Source organism: Lynx canadensis, chromosome A2 (genome assembly GCF_007474595.2).
Source record: "Lynx canadensis isolate LIC74 chromosome A2, mLynCan4.pri.v2, whole genome shotgun sequence".
Lineage (NCBI taxonomy): Eukaryota > Metazoa > Chordata > Mammalia > Carnivora > Felidae > Lynx > Lynx canadensis.
Window position 1 is genome coordinate 150,860,053 of NC_044304.2, and position 18,791 is coordinate 150,878,843.

General features: G+C 51.8%; 1 protein-coding gene and 1 long non-coding RNA gene across 3 annotated transcripts in view; one reads left to right on the top strand and one right to left on the bottom strand.

Annotated features, from left to right (window-relative positions):
• Window positions 1-18,791, bottom strand: part of SLC13A4 (solute carrier family 13 member 4) — a 44,762-nt gene that overhangs the window by 7,333 nt on the left and 18,638 nt on the right. Inside the window, exons 3-14 of one of the 2 annotated variants that reach the window (XM_032592457.1) lie at window positions 18,263-18,399; window positions 16,119-16,291; window positions 15,658-15,712; window positions 13,159-13,239; window positions 12,917-12,956; window positions 12,068-12,145; window positions 9,981-10,165; window positions 5,569-5,688; window positions 4,245-4,346; window positions 2,560-2,661; window positions 1,733-1,830; window positions 1,394-1,518 (exon numbers count right to left, since the gene is read on the bottom strand). In XM_032592457.1, the coding sequence (XP_032448348.1) occupies window positions 1,394-1,518; window positions 1,733-1,830; window positions 2,560-2,661; window positions 4,245-4,346; window positions 5,569-5,688; window positions 9,981-10,165; window positions 12,068-12,145; window positions 12,917-12,956; window positions 13,159-13,239; window positions 15,658-15,712; window positions 16,119-16,291; window positions 18,263-18,399 (1,296 nt within the window). The remainder of the gene's footprint in view (window positions 1-1,393; window positions 1,519-1,732; window positions 1,831-2,559; window positions 2,662-4,244; window positions 4,347-5,568; window positions 5,689-9,980; window positions 10,166-12,067; window positions 12,146-12,916; window positions 12,957-13,158; window positions 13,240-15,657; window positions 15,713-16,118; window positions 16,292-18,262; window positions 18,400-18,791) is intronic. The other variant, XM_032592458.1, reaches the window with a different exon arrangement.
• Window positions 2,658-6,412, top strand: LOC115509230. Its single transcript, XR_003967269.1, has 2 exons — window positions 2,658-2,845; window positions 6,028-6,412. It is a non-coding gene; the product is annotated as an uncharacterized LOC115509230 (long non-coding RNA).

Here is an 18,791-nt window from a genome sequence, read left to right on the forward strand (position 1 = left end):
TGGGAGAGGGGCAGAGAGAGAGAAAGACAGAGGATCTGAAGCGGGCTCTGCGCTGCCAGCCCGATGCAGGGCTCCAACTCACAAACCGTGAGATCATGACCTGAGCCAGAGTCGGATGCTTAACCCACTGAGCCACCCAGGCGCCTCCAGAATGGGGGTTTTAATTGGCTGCAATTTCAACATAAGTGTTGACATGAGTGCCATTGAGGCCTTGTAAAAGCATCCATAAAAATACAGAATGGTGCTTGGATCAGAGGTGAGAGTTGGGGCTGGAGTAATAGGACTACTTGACTCTGCAGTAGACTGACCGCCTCTGGACCACGTTTGAATAAGGTCAGGGTCAAAGTGTAGTGAGTGGTGAGAGAGACCAGCGTGGTAAGGGGTCACTATTTCTTGATGAATGGTTGAAGGAACTAGGGACTTTTAGTTGAGAGAGGAAAAAAAAAAAAAAAGATCTAAGGGGATCTAATAACTTTTTATTATTTTAATAATTATTACCCAGGATGGGGCTCCAGAGGACAGAGTCAGAGCCAATAGTGGAAGACAGACAGAGGACCTGAGCTGAATGTAAAGAACGATTCTCTCTGTTCCCTGCTCAAGAATACCCGGTCACTGGTCACTGGTGGTGTTCAAGCCCAGGGGTGTCGTGCAGGGAATTCTCTCATTGGGTAGATGGGACCCAGTGTCCTCCAAGGTTCCTTCCAAGTGTAGGATTCTTTGACCTTATTTTTAGTGATGCAGATAGCACTGGCCCTCAATGAATGGGCAGTCAGAAGTGAGCCAAGTTAATGAATATAGCAAAGGTCAAAGGACAAACGGTGTGAACCTGGTTCATTGTGAGGATCATTCTCTACTTCAGGAAGGGCTGACGCTTTCCCACTGGGCCCCTTTATAAGATCTCATCCCAGTTGTGCCCAGTCAGGAGATCAGGGCGCGTTTACAGCATATGCCTGAGCGTTAGCGTGCATTCTCCCCAAGGGCTCAATATATGCGTAAGGACTGACTAAGGGGTAGTTCTCCGTGTGTCAGTGCAGGGTGTCTCCGGGCCCTTACAGACACGTCTCCTAACACCACTGTCACACGCCCACAGGGAGATGGCTATGAAATCCAGTCTTTTCCTTGTGGCAGTGTGGGCCGGTGAGTGAGGTGTGAGCGCCCGTGTGCCAAGAGCCCATAGCTCAGCTGGTCTGTAGCTCTGTTCCCAGCAGCATTAGCTTAGGAGCTCAGGGCAGGAACAGGACACGGGATGGCCACTCCCATCTGGACTGTTCCCTTGGGTGACCATTCACCTCTCCCTCCATGCCTTTGAATCTTCCTCCCAGAAGCGAAATGGCCATTAGGTAAAGCAGCTTGAAAATTCTTCGGCCCAGTGACAACAGAATTCAAGAGTTACCTTGCTGCCTGAAGCCAGAGCATAGCCTCCTCCCACCAGAATGACAATCTCCCAGGGCATGGTCTTCTGGAAGTCCTTCCAGGTGATGATGGGCTCCGTCCCCCGGGAGGGCTCCTGGTTCTGCCCTGGATCACAGGTAGACAGAGGTAGAGCCAGATGAACCCTAATGGGTGGGATTCGTGGAGTAAGGGCCTAACTGCTGAACCGATGATTTGGGAGCGGGCTCTGCCTCTATCGTGGGGTACGGGGGAGGCACTCAGAACAGCCTCGGTAAATCTCCTTCCCCCACTTCTGACTTGGGTATTATTGACTAGGGCCAGCCCCAACTTCTTCTCTCACCGTCACTCTTCTTCCCAAAGCAAGGCTTCTTTGCCGGGATCAGGAAGAGGAGGAAGCCGAGGAAAACGGAGACTGTGGCATCCGTGCGGTAGCCCTTCCTAGCAAAGAGACAGGCAGGGCTGGAGGAGGAGGGTAGCACGATGTCTCAGAACAGTCCCCCTGGACGCGGGGCCTCTCTTTGGGACCCAGGCTGGAGGGCGGTCAGCCTTCCCTCCTGCACCTGTTGCCCCACTAGCCGGCGGTGGGTTTAATGGGCAGCGGTCGATGTCTGGAGTCTGGGCCTGGCTAAGGTGGATGTCTAGTGTGGATCTACGGGCCCTAGAGAAGGAGACATCAGGAGTGATTTCGGTGAAGGGGAAGGGAAAAGGATGAGTTCTCTCTCCTGCAAGGGCCACACCTCCACGTGTGTCTTTGCTCCAAGGAGAAGCCGTGCTGAGAGAGAGCGGTGGCCCCGGCCCTCCGAGGTCCTGCCGGGGTGGCACGGGGGCCTCTGCCTGCCTCTCCCTGCCAAGGCCTCAGCCACCACTCTCACAGCTGATCCTGAACCCTCAGAGCCGCCTGTGAGGCAGCTCCAGTAACAAGACCAAGGTCACACGACTGGTAAGGGGCAGCACCACATCCCAACGCGACACACAGAGGCCACGTGGCCATTTTCTTCCTGACCCCACGCTCTGGCTTCCCTTAAAAGAGGGGACTTTCCAGGGAACAGAAGAGTGCTGCCCTTAAGAATGGAGGAGGGACACAGGTGGGACCTGCCTGAAGGCTCTGTGTGTGTATGTGGGCGGGGGGGGGGGGTGTCTCCTTAAGGAGGAGACAACATCACTTACTTTTCAAAGAAAGAATCCCAGCCAGGAACAAAGCCAGGCTCCCGGGTAAACCACAGCACGGTCATCAGGATGAAGAAAAATCCGGTTACCATTTCAGGGTAGCTACGAAATACAACAGGAAGAGCTGCTCCAGGAACGGGGAAGTCTGCATGTTTTTCACTTCGCTGCAGGCGCTCCTGCGTTCGGGGCTCAGAGCCACCAGCCCACGGCGCTGAGCGGCTGCCGGGAAGTGGGAAGCGGGCTGAGAAGGTGCCAGAACACATGGCGTTAACCGCGGCTCCTCGAGGTGAGGCGGGGGGAGATACAGGGTGGCACAGCGGGATGCGGTTGTACAACAACACGAGGTCCACGGGGCGCCCGGGGGCTCACGCGGTTAAGGTTAAGCGTCTGACTCTCGGTTTCGGCTCAGGTCATGATCTCACGGTTCGCGAGACAGCGCGGAGCCTGCTTGGGATTCTCTCTCTTCCTCTCTCTCTCTGCCCCAACCCTGCTCTCGCTCTTCCTCTCTCTCAAAATAAATAAACACACATTAAAAAGAAAATAAGACAAAACACAGTACGGCCTCCGAGCAGAATGCGGTGGAAGGGGCCCCCGAACGCTGCTGGTGAGGGCAGGAGCTGCGACAGCCTTTTTGAGGGAATGTGCTGATGTATATCTGGAGCCTTCAACTCGGTCCTTGCTTTCATGCAAGGAAATAACCAGAAATGCCAGTGCTACGTTACCTATTTAAGAATTCAACATTGAAAATGGAAACAACCTACATATTCAGCGATATTCCATGACATCAGGTACATTTTGGTATAACTGTAGGTTCAAATGAGATACATTTAATGATCGTGTTTGCATAGCAGAGTTAATGGCCTGGGAATATAACGACAGCCTAATCCTAAGTGGGGGGGCGGGAGGCGAGATATAATACTGTGTTTAGTTTGGATTGAATTTTAGCAAAAATACATATAATTTTGCACAAAACAAGCATATAAGGAAGAGTGCATTATGTTAACAGTTGTTGACAGTTAACACTGAATAACTAAAAGTCGGCTTTAGTTTTTTCTTTATATTTTCCTTATGTCCTAAATGTTCTACAATGAACATGTATTCCTTTTATAAATTAAAACATTTAAAAATACTGCTTATACCGGGATCCTTTTGCCCAAACTGTACCTGCCAATTGCCATCAACGGAGAAACGGCCCCAGATGGGACACGAGGTCACTGGGGAAAGCCGATGGAAATTGCTGAGGATGGGGGGTGTCTTCAAGTCTGTATCTGATGATGCCCGATTCCCCCCCCCCACCCCCCACCCCCCGCCCCAGCTCCCTAGGAGTGTCCGTGGACCAGCGGTGGCCCATTCAGAGCAGTGTGAGGGGGCTGACTTTACGGGGAATTGGGCCTGTCCCCAAGAGTGTGGCTGTACTGACACATCTTTCCCCGGCCACCCCACGTATGACGTCCACACCCACACCACGGCTATACCTTGGACTTCGAATATGGTAAACGGGAAGGGTGGCCACCTGGAGTCTGGGCCAGCCGGACTTGGGCATTAAGTAGCAGTTCTAAATGCCTGGATTCATAGTTGCGGAAAACTCCCCCAGCTCAAGGGACTGTCGAGAACAAGGCTGCTTATGTGCTCACTTTACCTGCCATGCTTTCCTGGGGGAGAGAAGGTGAATAGCTGAGTTTTACCTAATGGCTCCCAGCTTTTCATATTCCTCTTGGATCCTCTTCTCTGACAACGCTTCCCTTTTGGTCTTCTTCTTCTTGCTCAGAGAGCAGGTCTCTCTAAAACTGAGGAGGAAGAATGAGCAAAAGAACGAGACAGAGAATCCAAAGCAGGCTCAGCGCTGTCAGCGCAGAGTCCGATGTGGGGCTCAAACTCATGAACCATGAGATCGTGACCTGTGCCAAGTCAGATGCTTAACCGATTGAGCCAGGCACCCGATACCCTACAACTTTTTTTGTGCCAGGTTTCACAGCCTCTCATCAGCCTCTCCCATAGGCTTTTGGGCATATTTATCTGGGTATATCTCTGGTGTATCGGTGTGAAGTCATGTCTTACAGACTTGGGCAAGTGTATTTACATGGGGTTGTTTTCTACGCGCTGGAGGTATAGAAGTATGCGTCTGTCATTGATGTCATAGTAGCCTCTGTGTTATTAAAAAAAAAAAAAGTCTGGGGGTGGCTGGGTGGCTCAGTTTGTTGAGCAGCCGACTTCAGCTCAGGTCATGATCTTGCGATTTGTGAGTTCAAGCCCCACGTAGGGCTCTGTGCTGACAGCTCAGAGCCTGGAGCCTGCTTCAGATTCTGTGTCTCCCTCAGCCCCTCCCCTGCTTGTGCGTGCTCTCTCTCTCTCAAAAATAAACATTAAAAAAAAAATTTTTTTTTAAAGTCTGCTCAGAGAACATTCCTTGAGCAATGGGAGTCTTGGGTCCCGTGGACCAATATCAAAACATCATGTGCATCTTCCCTTTATGTGTTTGAGGCTGGTCAACTTATGGTTATGAAGAAAAGGCTTCCTAAGCAGATTAATGTTAGAAATTATATTGCAGGAGGAATAGCTAACTTTTGATTCTGAGAAATATGAGCATATTTCACGCAACTACTAAGTATAAATCAGTCACGTGTATAAAACAAAGCCTAAAGAAACTTCTACTCGGAGTCACGTTTCTTTAGAAATTAGTTCAAATTACTCCGTATGCTTTAAAGGAAATGAAACTACATTAACCACCCACCATTCACACTTGTTCTAAATCAGGCAGTAGTTCCTTTAACCAGCTAGTTGGAATTAAGAACATTCCACTGTGGAGCTCATAGTGAAGTGCAGAGTCCATGTATGTTTAGAGGGTCTAGAACAGGTGACGCCTGACTCCCCATCTAGTACGGTGCGTTCTCCTCATGCGTCCTCCATGGTTATTGGTGGCTCCCCGAGGAGTGCTCTCCACGGCGCGCACCATGACTTCGGATGGACGGGAGAGCCTCGGTGCCTTGCTGGCAGGGCCCTGGGACTCACTTGCAGCCCAGGAACAGCCAGTGCATCCAGAACCAGCTGACCACCAGCATGATGAGGGAGATGGGGAAGCTGAAGAGGAACCAGGTGCCGAAGTTGACCACCTCTGCAGCTGGGTACTGGCTGGAGGGGAAGAAACCAGGTCAGTGATTAGAAAAGGGTGGGTTCCCATGTGGTGTCTGGGGGTAATAAGCTAAATGCTCCTTAAGAAGACATACGTCAGAGCTAACGGCAGAGATGATGGTAACAATAAGGTAAAACGTTACCTAGAACTCACGTCTTTGACAGTCGCAACTCTACTGGTCCCAAGAATTATGAAGGAAACTTAAAAAAGGCACCTAAACACCCAAAATTGATTTCACTGAAGCGTATATACTTTGCGCTCAGGAGAACCACTCGGGAGCTCTTTGCTCTTGATTTATATAAAGATTCTTCTTATATGTTTACTCATCTGTTTTTCAGGACAACAGAGAATGGAAAGGACAGTCTGGTATACTTTGTGTGATAAAGTCACTGAAGGAATATGAGCTTTGCCTGGGGGATGCAATTCTGGAGAAGTTTGGACTCTAGAGCATCAGGAGGGTTCCCGGTGTTGACTGTGCCCATAGGAGAACCATGACTTAGAATCTCTAAATCTTTGATCAACATGCACTGGTGTCTTAGCGTCTCAGGGAGGTTACCTGGAGGACTCTCCATTCATCACCAGGCAGGGTGGTGGCCCCAGCCCAGGTGTCATTTCCTGGGGAGCTACATGTGAGCCACGTCTATAGCCTAGACAACACCTGCATTCCTTTCCCCTTGGGCTCTTCTAGTTGGGACTGGGCACAGAACTCCTCTAAGGTGGGAGGAGACCGTGCCCCTCTCTTCACACTAGACACTGCATGGAAAAAGAGAACGACCGAGAGAAGAATCCCCCAGAGAGAAAATCCAACGGAAGCACAGGATGCAAGAGTGTTTAATCTTCTCTGCCATCACAGAGAAACAACACTGTTGTTTTGCACTGTGGCCTGGTCGTGGACTTACCTTTACCATCGGTGTGCCTCTTGGGAAGTTGTGACAGCTCGTGCCCTCCCTAAGGGCCAGAGTCACTGTCAGTCACTGTCAGTGGAGAGAAGGGCTTTGGGAGCTAGAAGGACACCAGAGGGCATGTAAATCACTGAGTGATCACTCTGGGCTGCGCTGGGCCAACGGGCATGAAGTCTTGCATCATCTGTTCTCTGTACATAGAAGCCTAGGCCCTGCTCCTGGACCCGGGAAAAGGAATGGATTTTTCGGGTAGATTAAATAGACTTTTGTGGATAAATGTTAGGGCCTAATACCATCTATGGCACTTTAGAAAGTGTGACTGTAGGTACTGCATGTAACAACCAATTTGTAGATTTTTTAAACACAGCCAGGATGCACTCTGGGGGTGGTCTGTTCACCAGTGCCAAGAAAAATAGCACGGTGGCATTTTCAGACCAGCGGGGATCCGGGGAGTCCACCTTCCTTTCACAGAATTCCTGTTGTCCAAGTCAGCCAATGTGATGACTAAATGTACCATGACACAAGCCAGGAAGTAGACTGAGGGCATATGAATCGGCCCGACCACAGAGTGAACCAGAAATTGAAGAGCAGAAACTCAGAGCTTGGACCGAATAATATGGTGTGACGATTCCGTGAAGTTCACGTCCCAGAGACTTCGGTCTTAACTTTCATTGGTCCATCTCCCCCTCCCCTCCCTCCCTCCCTCCCTTCCTTCCTTCCTTCCTTCCTTCCTTCCTTCCCTCCCTCCCTCTCTCCCTCCCTCTCTCCCTCCCCACCTCCCTCACTCCTTTCCCCCCCTTCCTCCTTTCCTCCCTTCTTTCCTTCCCCCATTCCCCCTTCAATCCTTCCCCTCTTCCTTCCTTACTTCCTCCCTTCCTTTCCTTCCTTCCCTCCTTCCTTCCTTCTTTCCTTCCCTCCTTCCTTCCCTCTCTCCTTCCTTCCTTCCTTCCTTCCTTCCTTCCTTCCCTCCATCTCTCCCTCCCCACCTCCCTCGTTTTCCCTCCTTTTCCTCCCTTCCTCCTTCCCTCCTTCCTTCTTTCCTTCCCCCATTCCCCCTTCAATCCTTCCCCCTTTCCTTCCTTCCTTCCTTCCTTCCTTCCTTCCTTCCTTCCTTCCCTTCCTTCCCTTCCTCCCTCTCTCCCTCCATCTCTCCCTCCCTACCTCCCTCACTCCTTTCCCTCCCTTCCTCCTTTCCTCCCTTCTTTCCTTCCCCCATTCCTCCTTCAATCCTTCCCCCCTTCCTTCCTCCCTTCCTTTCCTTCCTTCCTTCCCTCCTTCCTTCCTTCTTTCCTTTCCTCCTTCCTTCCCTCTCTGCTTCCTTCCTTCCTTCCTTCCTTCCTTCCTTCCTTCCTTCCTCCTTCCCTCCCTTGCCTCCTTCCCTCCATCTCTCTCTCCCCACCTCCCTCGCTCCTTTCCCTCCCTTCCTCCTTCCTTCTTTCCTTCCCCCATTCCCCCTTCAATCCTTCCCGCTTTCCTTTCTCCCTCCCTCCCTTCCTACCTTCCTTCCCTCCTTCCTTCCCTCTCTCCTTCCTTCCTTCCTTCCTTCCTTCCTTCCTTCCTTCCTTCCCTTCCTCCCTCCCTCTATCTCTCCCTCCCCACCTCCCTCCCTCCTTTCTCTCCCTTCCTCCTTCCCTCCTTCCTTCTTTCCTTCCCCCATTCCCCCTTCAATCCTTCCTTCCTTCCTTCCTTCCTTCCTTCCTTCCTTCCTTCCTTCCCTTTCCTGCTAAATGGAAGGGTGTGTTTATCCTCTTGGCTATGATCAATTTCTCTGCCCTCTGCTCTGGAGCCCATCCTTTCTTGTTTTCTCACAGTGATATCACTCTATCAATCATCACCTCTTTCCCAAAACTTTAATTTTCCTCTCCTCTGGACATGCCTATCAGCATTTAAACATCTTCCGTCTTAAAACCCCCTCTTGACCCCACTGGACTCTTCCTTTGTCATCATCCCATACCTCTCCTTCCCATCACAGACAACTCTCCGTCTACTCACCTCCAGCATACTCCTCACCTCACTGACACTTGGCTTCACTTTTCAATCTCTTGACCAAGTTGCTCTTGCCTAGGTTACCTCTGTCACCAAATCAAACGGACACATTTCTGTCCTTCTTTTCCTTATCCATTCAGCCACTTTCAACAGTATAGCCCACCCCTTCCTCCTTGAACACTTTCTTCCCTTTGATGGAATGACACCAGATTTTCCTCTTCCCTGGGTGATCCCTTTTGTTGTCTCATTTATAGTCTACTTTAAAATATTCAAGCTTAATATTTACGGTCCCTGCTCTACTTAACTCTCTCTGTTTTCCCTGAGTGATTGATCTCCTTCACTCTCCTGACTTCAGTTTCCACATGCATCCCACCAGGACCCAATGCCATCTAATCTGGGGGCCCAGAACAACATGCAAATGTGGGGCTACTCGTTCAAAAGTTATTAAGAATTTTCAGATGGTGACAGCAGAGCATTGAGCTAAGTATGGGGCCCTTCTGAGCATGGTAGTTGATATGACAACATGGGTTACATGTTCATGAAGACAGCTCTTCAGGCCACTAAATCTGTGCCTTTAGCCTAAAAATAAGATTCAGAGCTGTGTATCCATCTGGACATCTCAGCCTCCACGTCAACATTTCCTCATTTTTCTGCTCATTTAGGTAAAGGGCGACTCTCTTCCCCCAGCTGTGGAAGCCATGAGTCTGACAATCAGACTTGGCCTTTCCCTCTCTCGGGCCCATCTCTCAAATCTGACCATTTCTCCACTGCTGTCTGTGTTTGCAGGCCATCCCCAGCTCTCTCCTGGGCATCTGCAGTGCTGTCCAAAATTATCTTCCTGCCGCCTACTTTTCCTTCCCACTTCCTTCCTGCTTCCTTCCTACTTTTTCCACTTTTTCAGTCCACCTTCAGTTTCCCAAACTGTAAATCCGATCACCTCACTCCCTGCCTAAAATGCTTCAAAGACATCTCATGGCCTTTCAGATGAAGTCCAAACTCCTTCGTGGGCCTCAAGTGGCCCTTTGCAATCTGCATTTCCACCTTTTGCCCTCTGCCATTTTCTTTTATGGGCTCTTTTCTCTCGCCTCAGTCCTGCCACTCACCGCTTTCTTTGGAAAACCTGTCTTCATCCATTGTACTCCCACTGAGCCTCGGGTCTCGCTTCCAAGGCTGTGTCTTTGGGGAGGCCTGTTCTCCCTGTAGACTGGGTGGCCCCCGTGGGCTCTCCCAGCAGAACCCTGCCCCTCTCCAGTCCCACTGAACTGTCATGCTCGATGTCTCTTTTCCCTCTTGGTATGGAAGCTACTCTAGGCCCATTTTCTGCCCTATCCTTAGCACCCAGTTCCATTCCTGACACGTAGTGGGTGTCGAGTAGATATTTGTTGACCAGGTGAGTTACTTACTTGTTGAAGTGTTCCAAGAAAATGAGGCTGGTGGAGGTACCAATAATGGTGGTCAGGCCCCCAATGGTAGCAGCGTAAGATATGCTCAGAGACAGGCACTTGCAGATCATCTGGTCACGCTGGGACTTGTACTTTCGGTTGAGCTCCTGGTTCCTGGGCCCAGGAATCAGGACTAGTGGCTTTTCCTATCGGAGGAAAATTAGTCAGTGCCTCCAACCCAGCGTGGGCTGTCCCCCACACAAGGCATGAAAATAGGGGCATCATGGCGCAGTGGAAAGACAAATCCCAATCCTAGTTCTACCGTTTACCAACTTGGGCAGCCCCGCTGGGCTGCATATTCTTCTGTAGAATGAAGATCTTATTTTCTCCACAAGGTTGTTACAAAGAGTAAGTGAAGTAACGTACGTAAAGCACTTAGAACATTTCCTGGCATTTAACGAATGCTAAGCTATTATTACTTTTGTTGTTAGTAACAGCGTGTTCTGTTTCTCACTTGAACTCCAGCAAAACTGGTTGCTCTCCGCTCTCTGTGTGAATAACACATGGAAGGTGGTTGTTCTATCCAGAGCTGGAGTGACAGTCCTGACCCCGAGAGGACTGAGAAGTAACACTTACGTTGCAGGGGGAGTCCAGTGTGTGATTCTCTCCTCCCTTCCTCACGCTTTTCTCCTTTTCACCTCTTGGTTTTGCCTCCCCACGCCCCTCCTCTGCTTGCCTTCTGTCTTCTCTCAGGTCCTGTTTGACCCAGATGGTGGCCTTTCAGGGTCAGAGGTTGCTGACCTCTGGTCTCAAGTGTAGATAAAGAAGCAAGTGCCCTCTGCTCCCCCAGGCCTGGTCTCCCCTCACTGAGTCTTCATGAGACCAAGGCCAGCAGGCCAGATCCTGGGAAAACCATGGCGAAGAGGCCATCTTTCTCAAAGCCCTACCTAGTAGGAGAGCCCAGGCCAGTCTGGACCCTCCCTAACCTTCCTGAAAGAGTCATTATCAAAGCTGGAAGAGACCTCATAGATTCTCTGGTCCAGTGGTTTTCCCCCATCCTTTCTACTAATGAACATTTTCACGGACCTCCAATATATAAAATATGATGTAGCATTTCATCAGCGTACATCTATTTTGTAACTAAAAGTACACATGTGTGGTCGGGGCGGGGTGGGGGCGGGGCTTGGATTTGAATTGAGATGCTCCTCTCACTACTAGTTCTAAGGCCTGGGGCACATGATGTGATGTCCTTGCCTCATCTGCAGAAATGGAGTTCCAGACTGGTACCTCACCGAGCCAAGACTGGGGAGAAAATGCTTCGCACGTGCTTGGTACATAAAAAGTGTTTCATAAATGGTGATGGTTATTTATGACCATGATGGACGTTAAGGAATTGAGATTATCTGGATGGACACAAAGATTTGAAATCAAGGGTTTTAAGTGGTAGCTGCAATTTTATACCAGCTTCAGTATCTATCTTGTTTCTGCATTTTCTTTCAGTGGAATAGTAAGTAGCAGGAGGATCCTCATTTGCACAGAAAAATTTTCTTACAATCTCAGAATCAGTAAAATATTTGTGTTTTTCCTGAAGCACTTATGAGAAACAGCTTGAACACCTCTGATCTGGTCAAACCCCCTGTTAAAAAAATTTTTTTTAATGTTTATTTTTTGAGAGAGAGAGAGAGCGAGAGAGAGTGTGCGAGCACAAGCGGGGGAGGGGCAGAGAGAGGGAGACACAGAATCCCAAGCAGGCTCCAGGCTCTGAGCTGTCAGCGCCGAGCCCGACGCGGGGCTCGAACTCACGGACAGTGAGATCATGACCTGAACCAAAGTCGGACCAACTGAACCACCCAGGCGCCCCAACTTCCAGCTTTTATGGTTGAATTAAAAACAGGGGCTCAGATGGTAGAATGGCTTGCCGAAATCAACAGTGAGTTAGATGTTTTATCCCCGTGGCACGTGCAGGCCAGACATGCATGTGGCTGGAGGCCTTGGTGGCAGCTCAGGCCCTGACGCCCTCATACCTTGAAGGCCAGCGCCCCTTCGGAAGCTCAAGGCCTTTCCTGTAGGAAACAGGGTCCGGGGTGGGGGGGGGTGAGTTCTATTACCTGGGATCGGTGCTGCTTCTTGCCCTGGGGTGTTGCCATTTTGACAGGGTTGGTGATTGGGGGCACCCCATTCAGGTTCTGCAGGGACAAAGACCATCACACTGTCAGGAAGACGACGTGGTGGCCCTCAGAGGGACCACGTAGTCGCCCCCATGGGCACCCCACGCCTGCGCCAAGTGGAAATGGGAAACCGGAAACCGGGCAGAATGCGCAGCAGGGGGCCGCCCCACTGTGCCTCCAGCCCGCACCTCCCCATCCAGCCTGGTATCGAGCCGCCCATTTGCACAGGCTTTTGAAACTGGGCAGAGCACGGCTGCGTCCTTGCAGGAGAGCCCGGCTTTCTGGAACTTCATTAGCTAACGATGAATCCTTCATTTTTCTTTAACGCGAAGGAGATGAAAAACAAAAATCCCACCACAACAAAGTCCACAGTGTGGGCATCAAAATGTGGGCTGCCGTACGAAGACGTACAACCAGCTCTGGGGGAGGAGTGAGGCCGTAAACTTGGCTTTCCTCCGTGAATGTGACCCTTTTGATAGTTTTTGCGCGGACTCCCCAGTGCAAGGAATCCCGAGGGTGAATCTGTGGTTCCTGGAGGGCCGAGGGTCGGGTTCCCGCGAAAAAGGCCACCGTGCACTTGATGAAAGGCTAAGCCCTCTCGCGACCGGGGTTCAGAGGTACCCAGGCCCTTGCCAGGAGCCCGTCCGGCCCCTCTCACGTCTGGGCTGGCGCGAGCACCTCTCTGTTCTCACACCAGCGGTGCTGCTGGGCTCCAGGCGTCTCTGTCCCTGAGTCCGCTCGAGGGACCTCCAAGAGATCTTGGAGCACGGAAAACACCCAAAGCCTTACCTTGTCCTGCATCAGAGAAGTGAAGTCTGCAGTCGACGTGCTGGAACAAAGCAAAGGAAATGGGAACACAACAGTGGACCAGACCTCATGCCCTTCCCCGCCCCACCTTGGTGTTCCGCGTCGTGACTGCTCTGGGGTCCGGTTTCCTAGGCTGCAGAGAGACTAACCTCACGCGGGTCTTCCTAGCCTCCCGGAGACGCTGCCGGGATTCATGGGGACACAGCAGTACTAACACTACTCACTAGCGCGGAGTGCATTTGGGGGGCTGGCCCTTAAATACGGACGTCAGTCCTCCTGACGTTGTCGCCACGGATCGCTGGTCCCTGCATTTATAGAGCAGACAGGTGGGCCGGTGTCTGTCTGCCTGGAGCGCCTGGGCCCCCCGCCCCCCAACCACATTCTCACTGGCTGACTCGGTGAAGGTCACCGGCTAGAAGGAGACATTTGCCACGTGCTTCCCTGAGGCTGCAGGAGCAGGGAGGGCCTGCGCGCGGTGAGAAGCCTAGGTGAGCAAGAGGTTGGGGGGGGGGGCGGGGAATTTCTGACACAGCTGCTCCTGTGTGTGCTGAGTCTCTTCCATGCCCGGGGGTCCCCCACCCGGCCTTGGCCTTGAGTACAGAGGGAGGTGGGAACTTAACAACAGCACTCCTGGCTTACGCTCAGCGCTAAATGCATGCTTCGGTTTTAGTTTTTGGTTTTTTTTTTTAATTTTTTTTTTTTAACATTTATTTATTTTTGAGAGACAGAGAGAGATAGAGCATGAGTGGGGGAGGAGCAGAGAGAGAGGGAGACACAGAATCCGAAGCAGGCTCCGGGCTCCGCGCTGTCAGCACAGAGCCCGATGCGGGGCTCGAACTCGCGGGCTGAGAGATCGCGACCTGAGCCGAAGTTGGACGCTGAACCAACTGAGCCGGCCAGGCACCCAGGTTTGTTTTAGTTCTGAAGGCAACGGGTGCCGTGAGCGCTCTGTGAAGACAGGTGTTGGACACGCGTGCAGGACTGGAGCCCTGTGGCCATCACCCCTGACCAGGCTACCTCAAGCGAGGGTGAGGAGTTGAGCAGGGTTTGGAGGGAAGCATTCTTTGGAGAGGGTTGTTGGCCTGGGAGGAGTAGCGTGTTATGATGTTTCCCCTCCCTCCTTCTCAAATCGGGTGAGGAGGGCAGGCCTGGAGCCCCTCAGACAGCCTGGAAGGTGCCGGCCACCGTGGAAGATGGCCATCCTCACCCCACAAACGGCCTGGCCCCCAACCAGCAGTCTGCTGAGGGAGTTCTAGGGACAACTTGAGCTCTTTGCTTCAGAGTCTGGGGACATGTATTCAGGTCTGGAGAAGAACAAAGGCAGGGCATGATGCCAAGTCTCTCTTGTCATGGGTCACGCACTCGGAAGGTGGCAGGGCGGGAGCCTTCTTGAAGAGGCCCCACCCAAGAGGCAGAGGCAACCCCGGAACAAAGGGGCTCTGGGGGGGAGTAAAGCGGCAGAGCACAGAACCAGGAGGTGGGGGGTGGGGGGTCATCCGGGAGCACCTCACCACCGCCATCAGGCCTGGGGCTCGGCAGAGGTCACCTCAAGGGGACACTGTAGGGATGCTGAAGGTGGGCGCCTGGCCAGGCCAAGTGAGGGAGCCAGGGTCCAAGTCTCAGAGATGGTATGGACCCCTGGAGAAGTCGGAAGCAGCAGGGGGGTGGGGGTCCAGACGGTGGGAGGAGGAAGGGCCAAAGAGGAGTCTCTCCCCACGCACTCTGACCTCTGACCCTGCAGGCCTGGTGGGGGGTGGGAGCAGAGCTAGTCCCCACCCTTCTGCGCCCTCCCCTCACACGTGCTGGTTTCAGTCAGTGCCAGTTCTCACGGCCCATGAAGTCACCAAACTACAAAACTCAGTTTCGCTACACGTCCAACTTTTAGAGGCGATACTCCTCAGCGACCCTCGAGGACAACGGTCTGATATAAAATCTCCAAATGAAATGAGCCGTTGATGGATCTGCCTCACGTGAATGTTTGGGGGGTGTAGTTCTCCTTTTTAAGCTTCTCTCCACCCTCACATGGCTCTCTCCCCACTGTCAAGCCCACTACCTGTCACCTCATCTTTCCGTGTCATACCTGACAAGGCCAAGTCTAGTAAGACCACCTCTAGTATCTATAAGATACTTGGTGATCCTCTGAGAATCTTCAGTGACATTCATTATGCGGATGTTTTCCCATTAATTAAATGTATTACTCTCCTAAGGACACCAATTCAGATGAAATTCTACTTGGTAGGGGCGCCTGGGTGGCTCCGTTGGTTAAGCGTCCGACTTCGGCTCAGGTCATGATCTCGCGGTTCGTGGGTTCGAGCCCCGTGTCGGGCTCTGTGCTGACAGCTCGGAGCCTGGAGCCTGCTTCGGCTTCTCGGTCTCCCTCTCCCCCTCCCCCTCCCCCATTTGTGCTCTGTCTCTCTCTCTCAAAAATAAATAAACATTAAAAGAATAAAAAAGAAGTTCTACTTGGTAGCTGTGTGGACAATCAGACTAGTCAGTCTTTCTGTCTCATCCCTCATCACTGCAACTCCTTGTGGTTGAGGGAGTCGCCCTCAGGATCTTGGCAAGTGGTTCCGAGGATGGAGAGGAAATCAGGACAGAGGGAAGTGTCGAGATGTGAGCCTGGCATCTAAAAGAGCTGTTCGTATGGGCTCAGGGCCCAGCTTTCCTGACCCCTGGAATAGACCCGGCAAGGCTCTGTCTGGGAGGAGGGCAGCCATACTCACTCTTCATTGACAAAGATGAGTTCCAGGGAGGGTTGACTGTTGTTTACGTCGAGACCTACGGTATCAAAGGAAAGCAGACGTGAGCTGTGGACGCTAGAGCTGAGCGTGTAGGGCAGGGCTTCCGGACCGGGGCTGAATGGGGAAACCAGGGCGTATCCTGCGTGAGGACTGCCCTCCCTCTGCCTGAAAGCATGGTGGGGTGTGGAGACACACAGGCCCGGGGGTGGGGGGAGAGGGGTGGTCATAACCGTGGAGTGTTCGGGGGAAAGGGGCAGGTGGTGGCTGATGTAGGAGGGGGAGGAAGAGCCAGGGAAGCGGGGCCACGGGTTACAAGGGCTGGTCTGGGATAGAGGGCAGGGGAGGGGCATAGATGAGGGAGCCTGGGGAGCCGCGCTGAGCCGGGCCGTGTCACAAGAGGAGGGTACGAGGGCGAAGGGGAGGTGAACCCCAGCAAACTGTACTGATGGGCTCGGCCTCTTCGGTGCTGGAGTTGCCCGCCACGAGCTGCTCCTCCTCGGCACTGACCAGCTCCTGCAGCACGGCCTCCACGATGGGCATCACCATGGCGGTGGTGGACGTGTTGGAGAGCCACATGGAGAGCAGTGCGGTGCAGCACATGAAGCAGAGCAGCAACCTGGAAGGCAGGGCGGCCGGGGCACAGCGTCTACGGCACGGCCACCTCCCAGGGGCCCCCGCTCACTCGCGGGGCTCCTTTGGGGCCTCCTACGAACCCGATGGTGCTGGCTAGGGAACGGGGTGGGGTGGGGGTAGCGTGTGTCCAGAAGGTCCGATGTTTATGTCATGCCTTCAACTCTGTACTCCCAGGGCTCGGCACAGAGCAAGCATTAAATGAGTATTTGTTGAAGGAATAAACCACACGCCACGGGCCAATGGCCTCAGCTAGAAAAAAGCCCCTCCGTAAGCAGAGACTAGCTTTGGTAGTAGGGTCACAGGGCACGGACTTACTGATTGGCCAACTCTGCAGCCATTAGCTTGGTGATGACGTATGGGCTCTTTTGGTGCCTAAAGGAATTCTTTTTTTGCCCTTGCAGCCAGCACTTCTACGGGTACCATTACATTCTATGCTCTGCAGCCAGGTCACCATACTTATTAGTGACCACGTAGAGATTGACGTGTGGAGCTCACAGTTCCGCTCACCGCTTGCCCCACTGTCAAAGCACAGCCCCCCGGGTCACCCAAGTGTCCCGTATCACCGCGTTCACTTTTTCAGCTGGTATCATGAAGAGTCAACCCTTGGAGGAAAACACTAACCAAAAGAACTCTCAAGTGATTTCTCTTGGACGTTGAAAACCTAACAATGTGTGTTGGAACAGACAGGGTTCTCACTTCCGTAAGACAAGGCAACACAAAGACTATCCGTGTTTACTGCTTTAGGTGGGATCACTGACTCTGCACGATTTGGGGACAGCACATTTATCGAGTGGATTACGTCAGGTGGGCCAAAGTCCTGGTGGTGTTTTTTTGTTTAGGCTGATGGTGTGAGTTTGCCTGCCCGGGACCCCCACCAGCAAGCAAAGAGCACTACCGGGGGTGGAAACATGTGGGGGGATGAGTTAAATAAAGAAGAGTGGAAATGCGATGGGATAAGCATTCTTGAGTTTGACCTTGAGTTTGAGTACACGGAGGTTTTAAAGAGCTCCAGAGTCCCCACGTGACGTGTAGGTGCCATTGTGTGCCTAGGAGGTTGAGTGTGGGGTACGAAGTTATCGCTGAGCCAAGTGGCAAATTAACTTAAATTAAGCTGTAGTTAAGTGGGATACAGAACATCCTTTTAGGCATAACCTGTATTTGTCTAAATGACCAATGTTGAAAACTGATACCATGTTATTTATTTATGTTCCATTGGACTCCCAAAGGAGTCAGGGCAGCTTACAAAAACATGTCACAAGAAAGTTGTAAATAGAAGGAAGTGAGACCCACATTCCAAAGGGAGAAGGGTCAGGCTATTCCACGGAGCAGAGGTGAGGTTAACACAAAACTGTCAATCCTGACTTTCTTACACATCCCCCAAGGTTGGGAATCTCTCTATGGGCGAGATAGACCGCACTGACCACAGAGAAGAGGGCACAGTCGAGGGCACGTGTTGTGATCACAGACGCCAGGTCAGATGCAACATATCTAAGCTGTGGGCTGAACCAGTGATAACAAAGTCTCAGGGTGGATGGGAGGAAACCTCCATGTCTCCTTCAATGACAAAGGAGAAGACACCCATTTCGTCGTCCAGCCTGTTCCTTGTTATACCAGAGAAAGGTTGAGAAACAATGTACGTTGGTCCATCTTGTTTTACCTAATGGGCCCCTTGTGTTTTATAACCTGCTGCCCTTACAGTCTAGATTACTCAGATAAATTCTTTAGACTGTGATAATAAATGACACCAAAGTCATACACTCAAATCTCTAGTCTATGATCAAGGGCCCTCTCACTGGAGAGTGAGGTAGGAGCCCAGCAGCCCTGACGTCATCCCCTCCCCATTAGTAGAAAACCAACCCGAACGGGACGTCCCCCTGTGGCCCAGGACCACTGTCCAGGTGGCCCCTGGCTGCTGGGGGAAGCGCTATGGCCCGGCACCCCAAGGACCGCTTACATGCCCGGCTTGGCTCCAGCCATCATGACCATGCGCAGAGCAATGCGTTTGTGCAGGTTCCACTTCTCCACGGCAGCTGCCACGCAGATGACACCCACCAGCAGCAGCGTGGTGTTCTTGAAGTATTCGGCGGCCACCTGCAGGAAGGTGGCACAGGTCAGCCCCTCCTCCACCAGGGCCCAGAGGACCGGGCCGTACCCATCGCAACCCATTCTCAACCAGAGGCTGGCACGCAAAGAGGGAGGTGACGATTGTTAAAATAGCTGACTGTTTGAGACTATATATATAAAAAATAGATACATATATATCTCATATATACCCACATACATATATTCTATATACATGCATAACATACTACCTCGGGCAGGCACTGTTCTGAGTAGTTTACAAAGATTGTTTCAGTTAATCTGGCCAGTCACCCAATAAGGTAGATATTCTTCTGCATGCTTAAAAAATATTAAAACACTCTGTCTTTAATTATGATATCATTTCAAAGAATAAACACACACGTATAATTTTATCTTAAGCC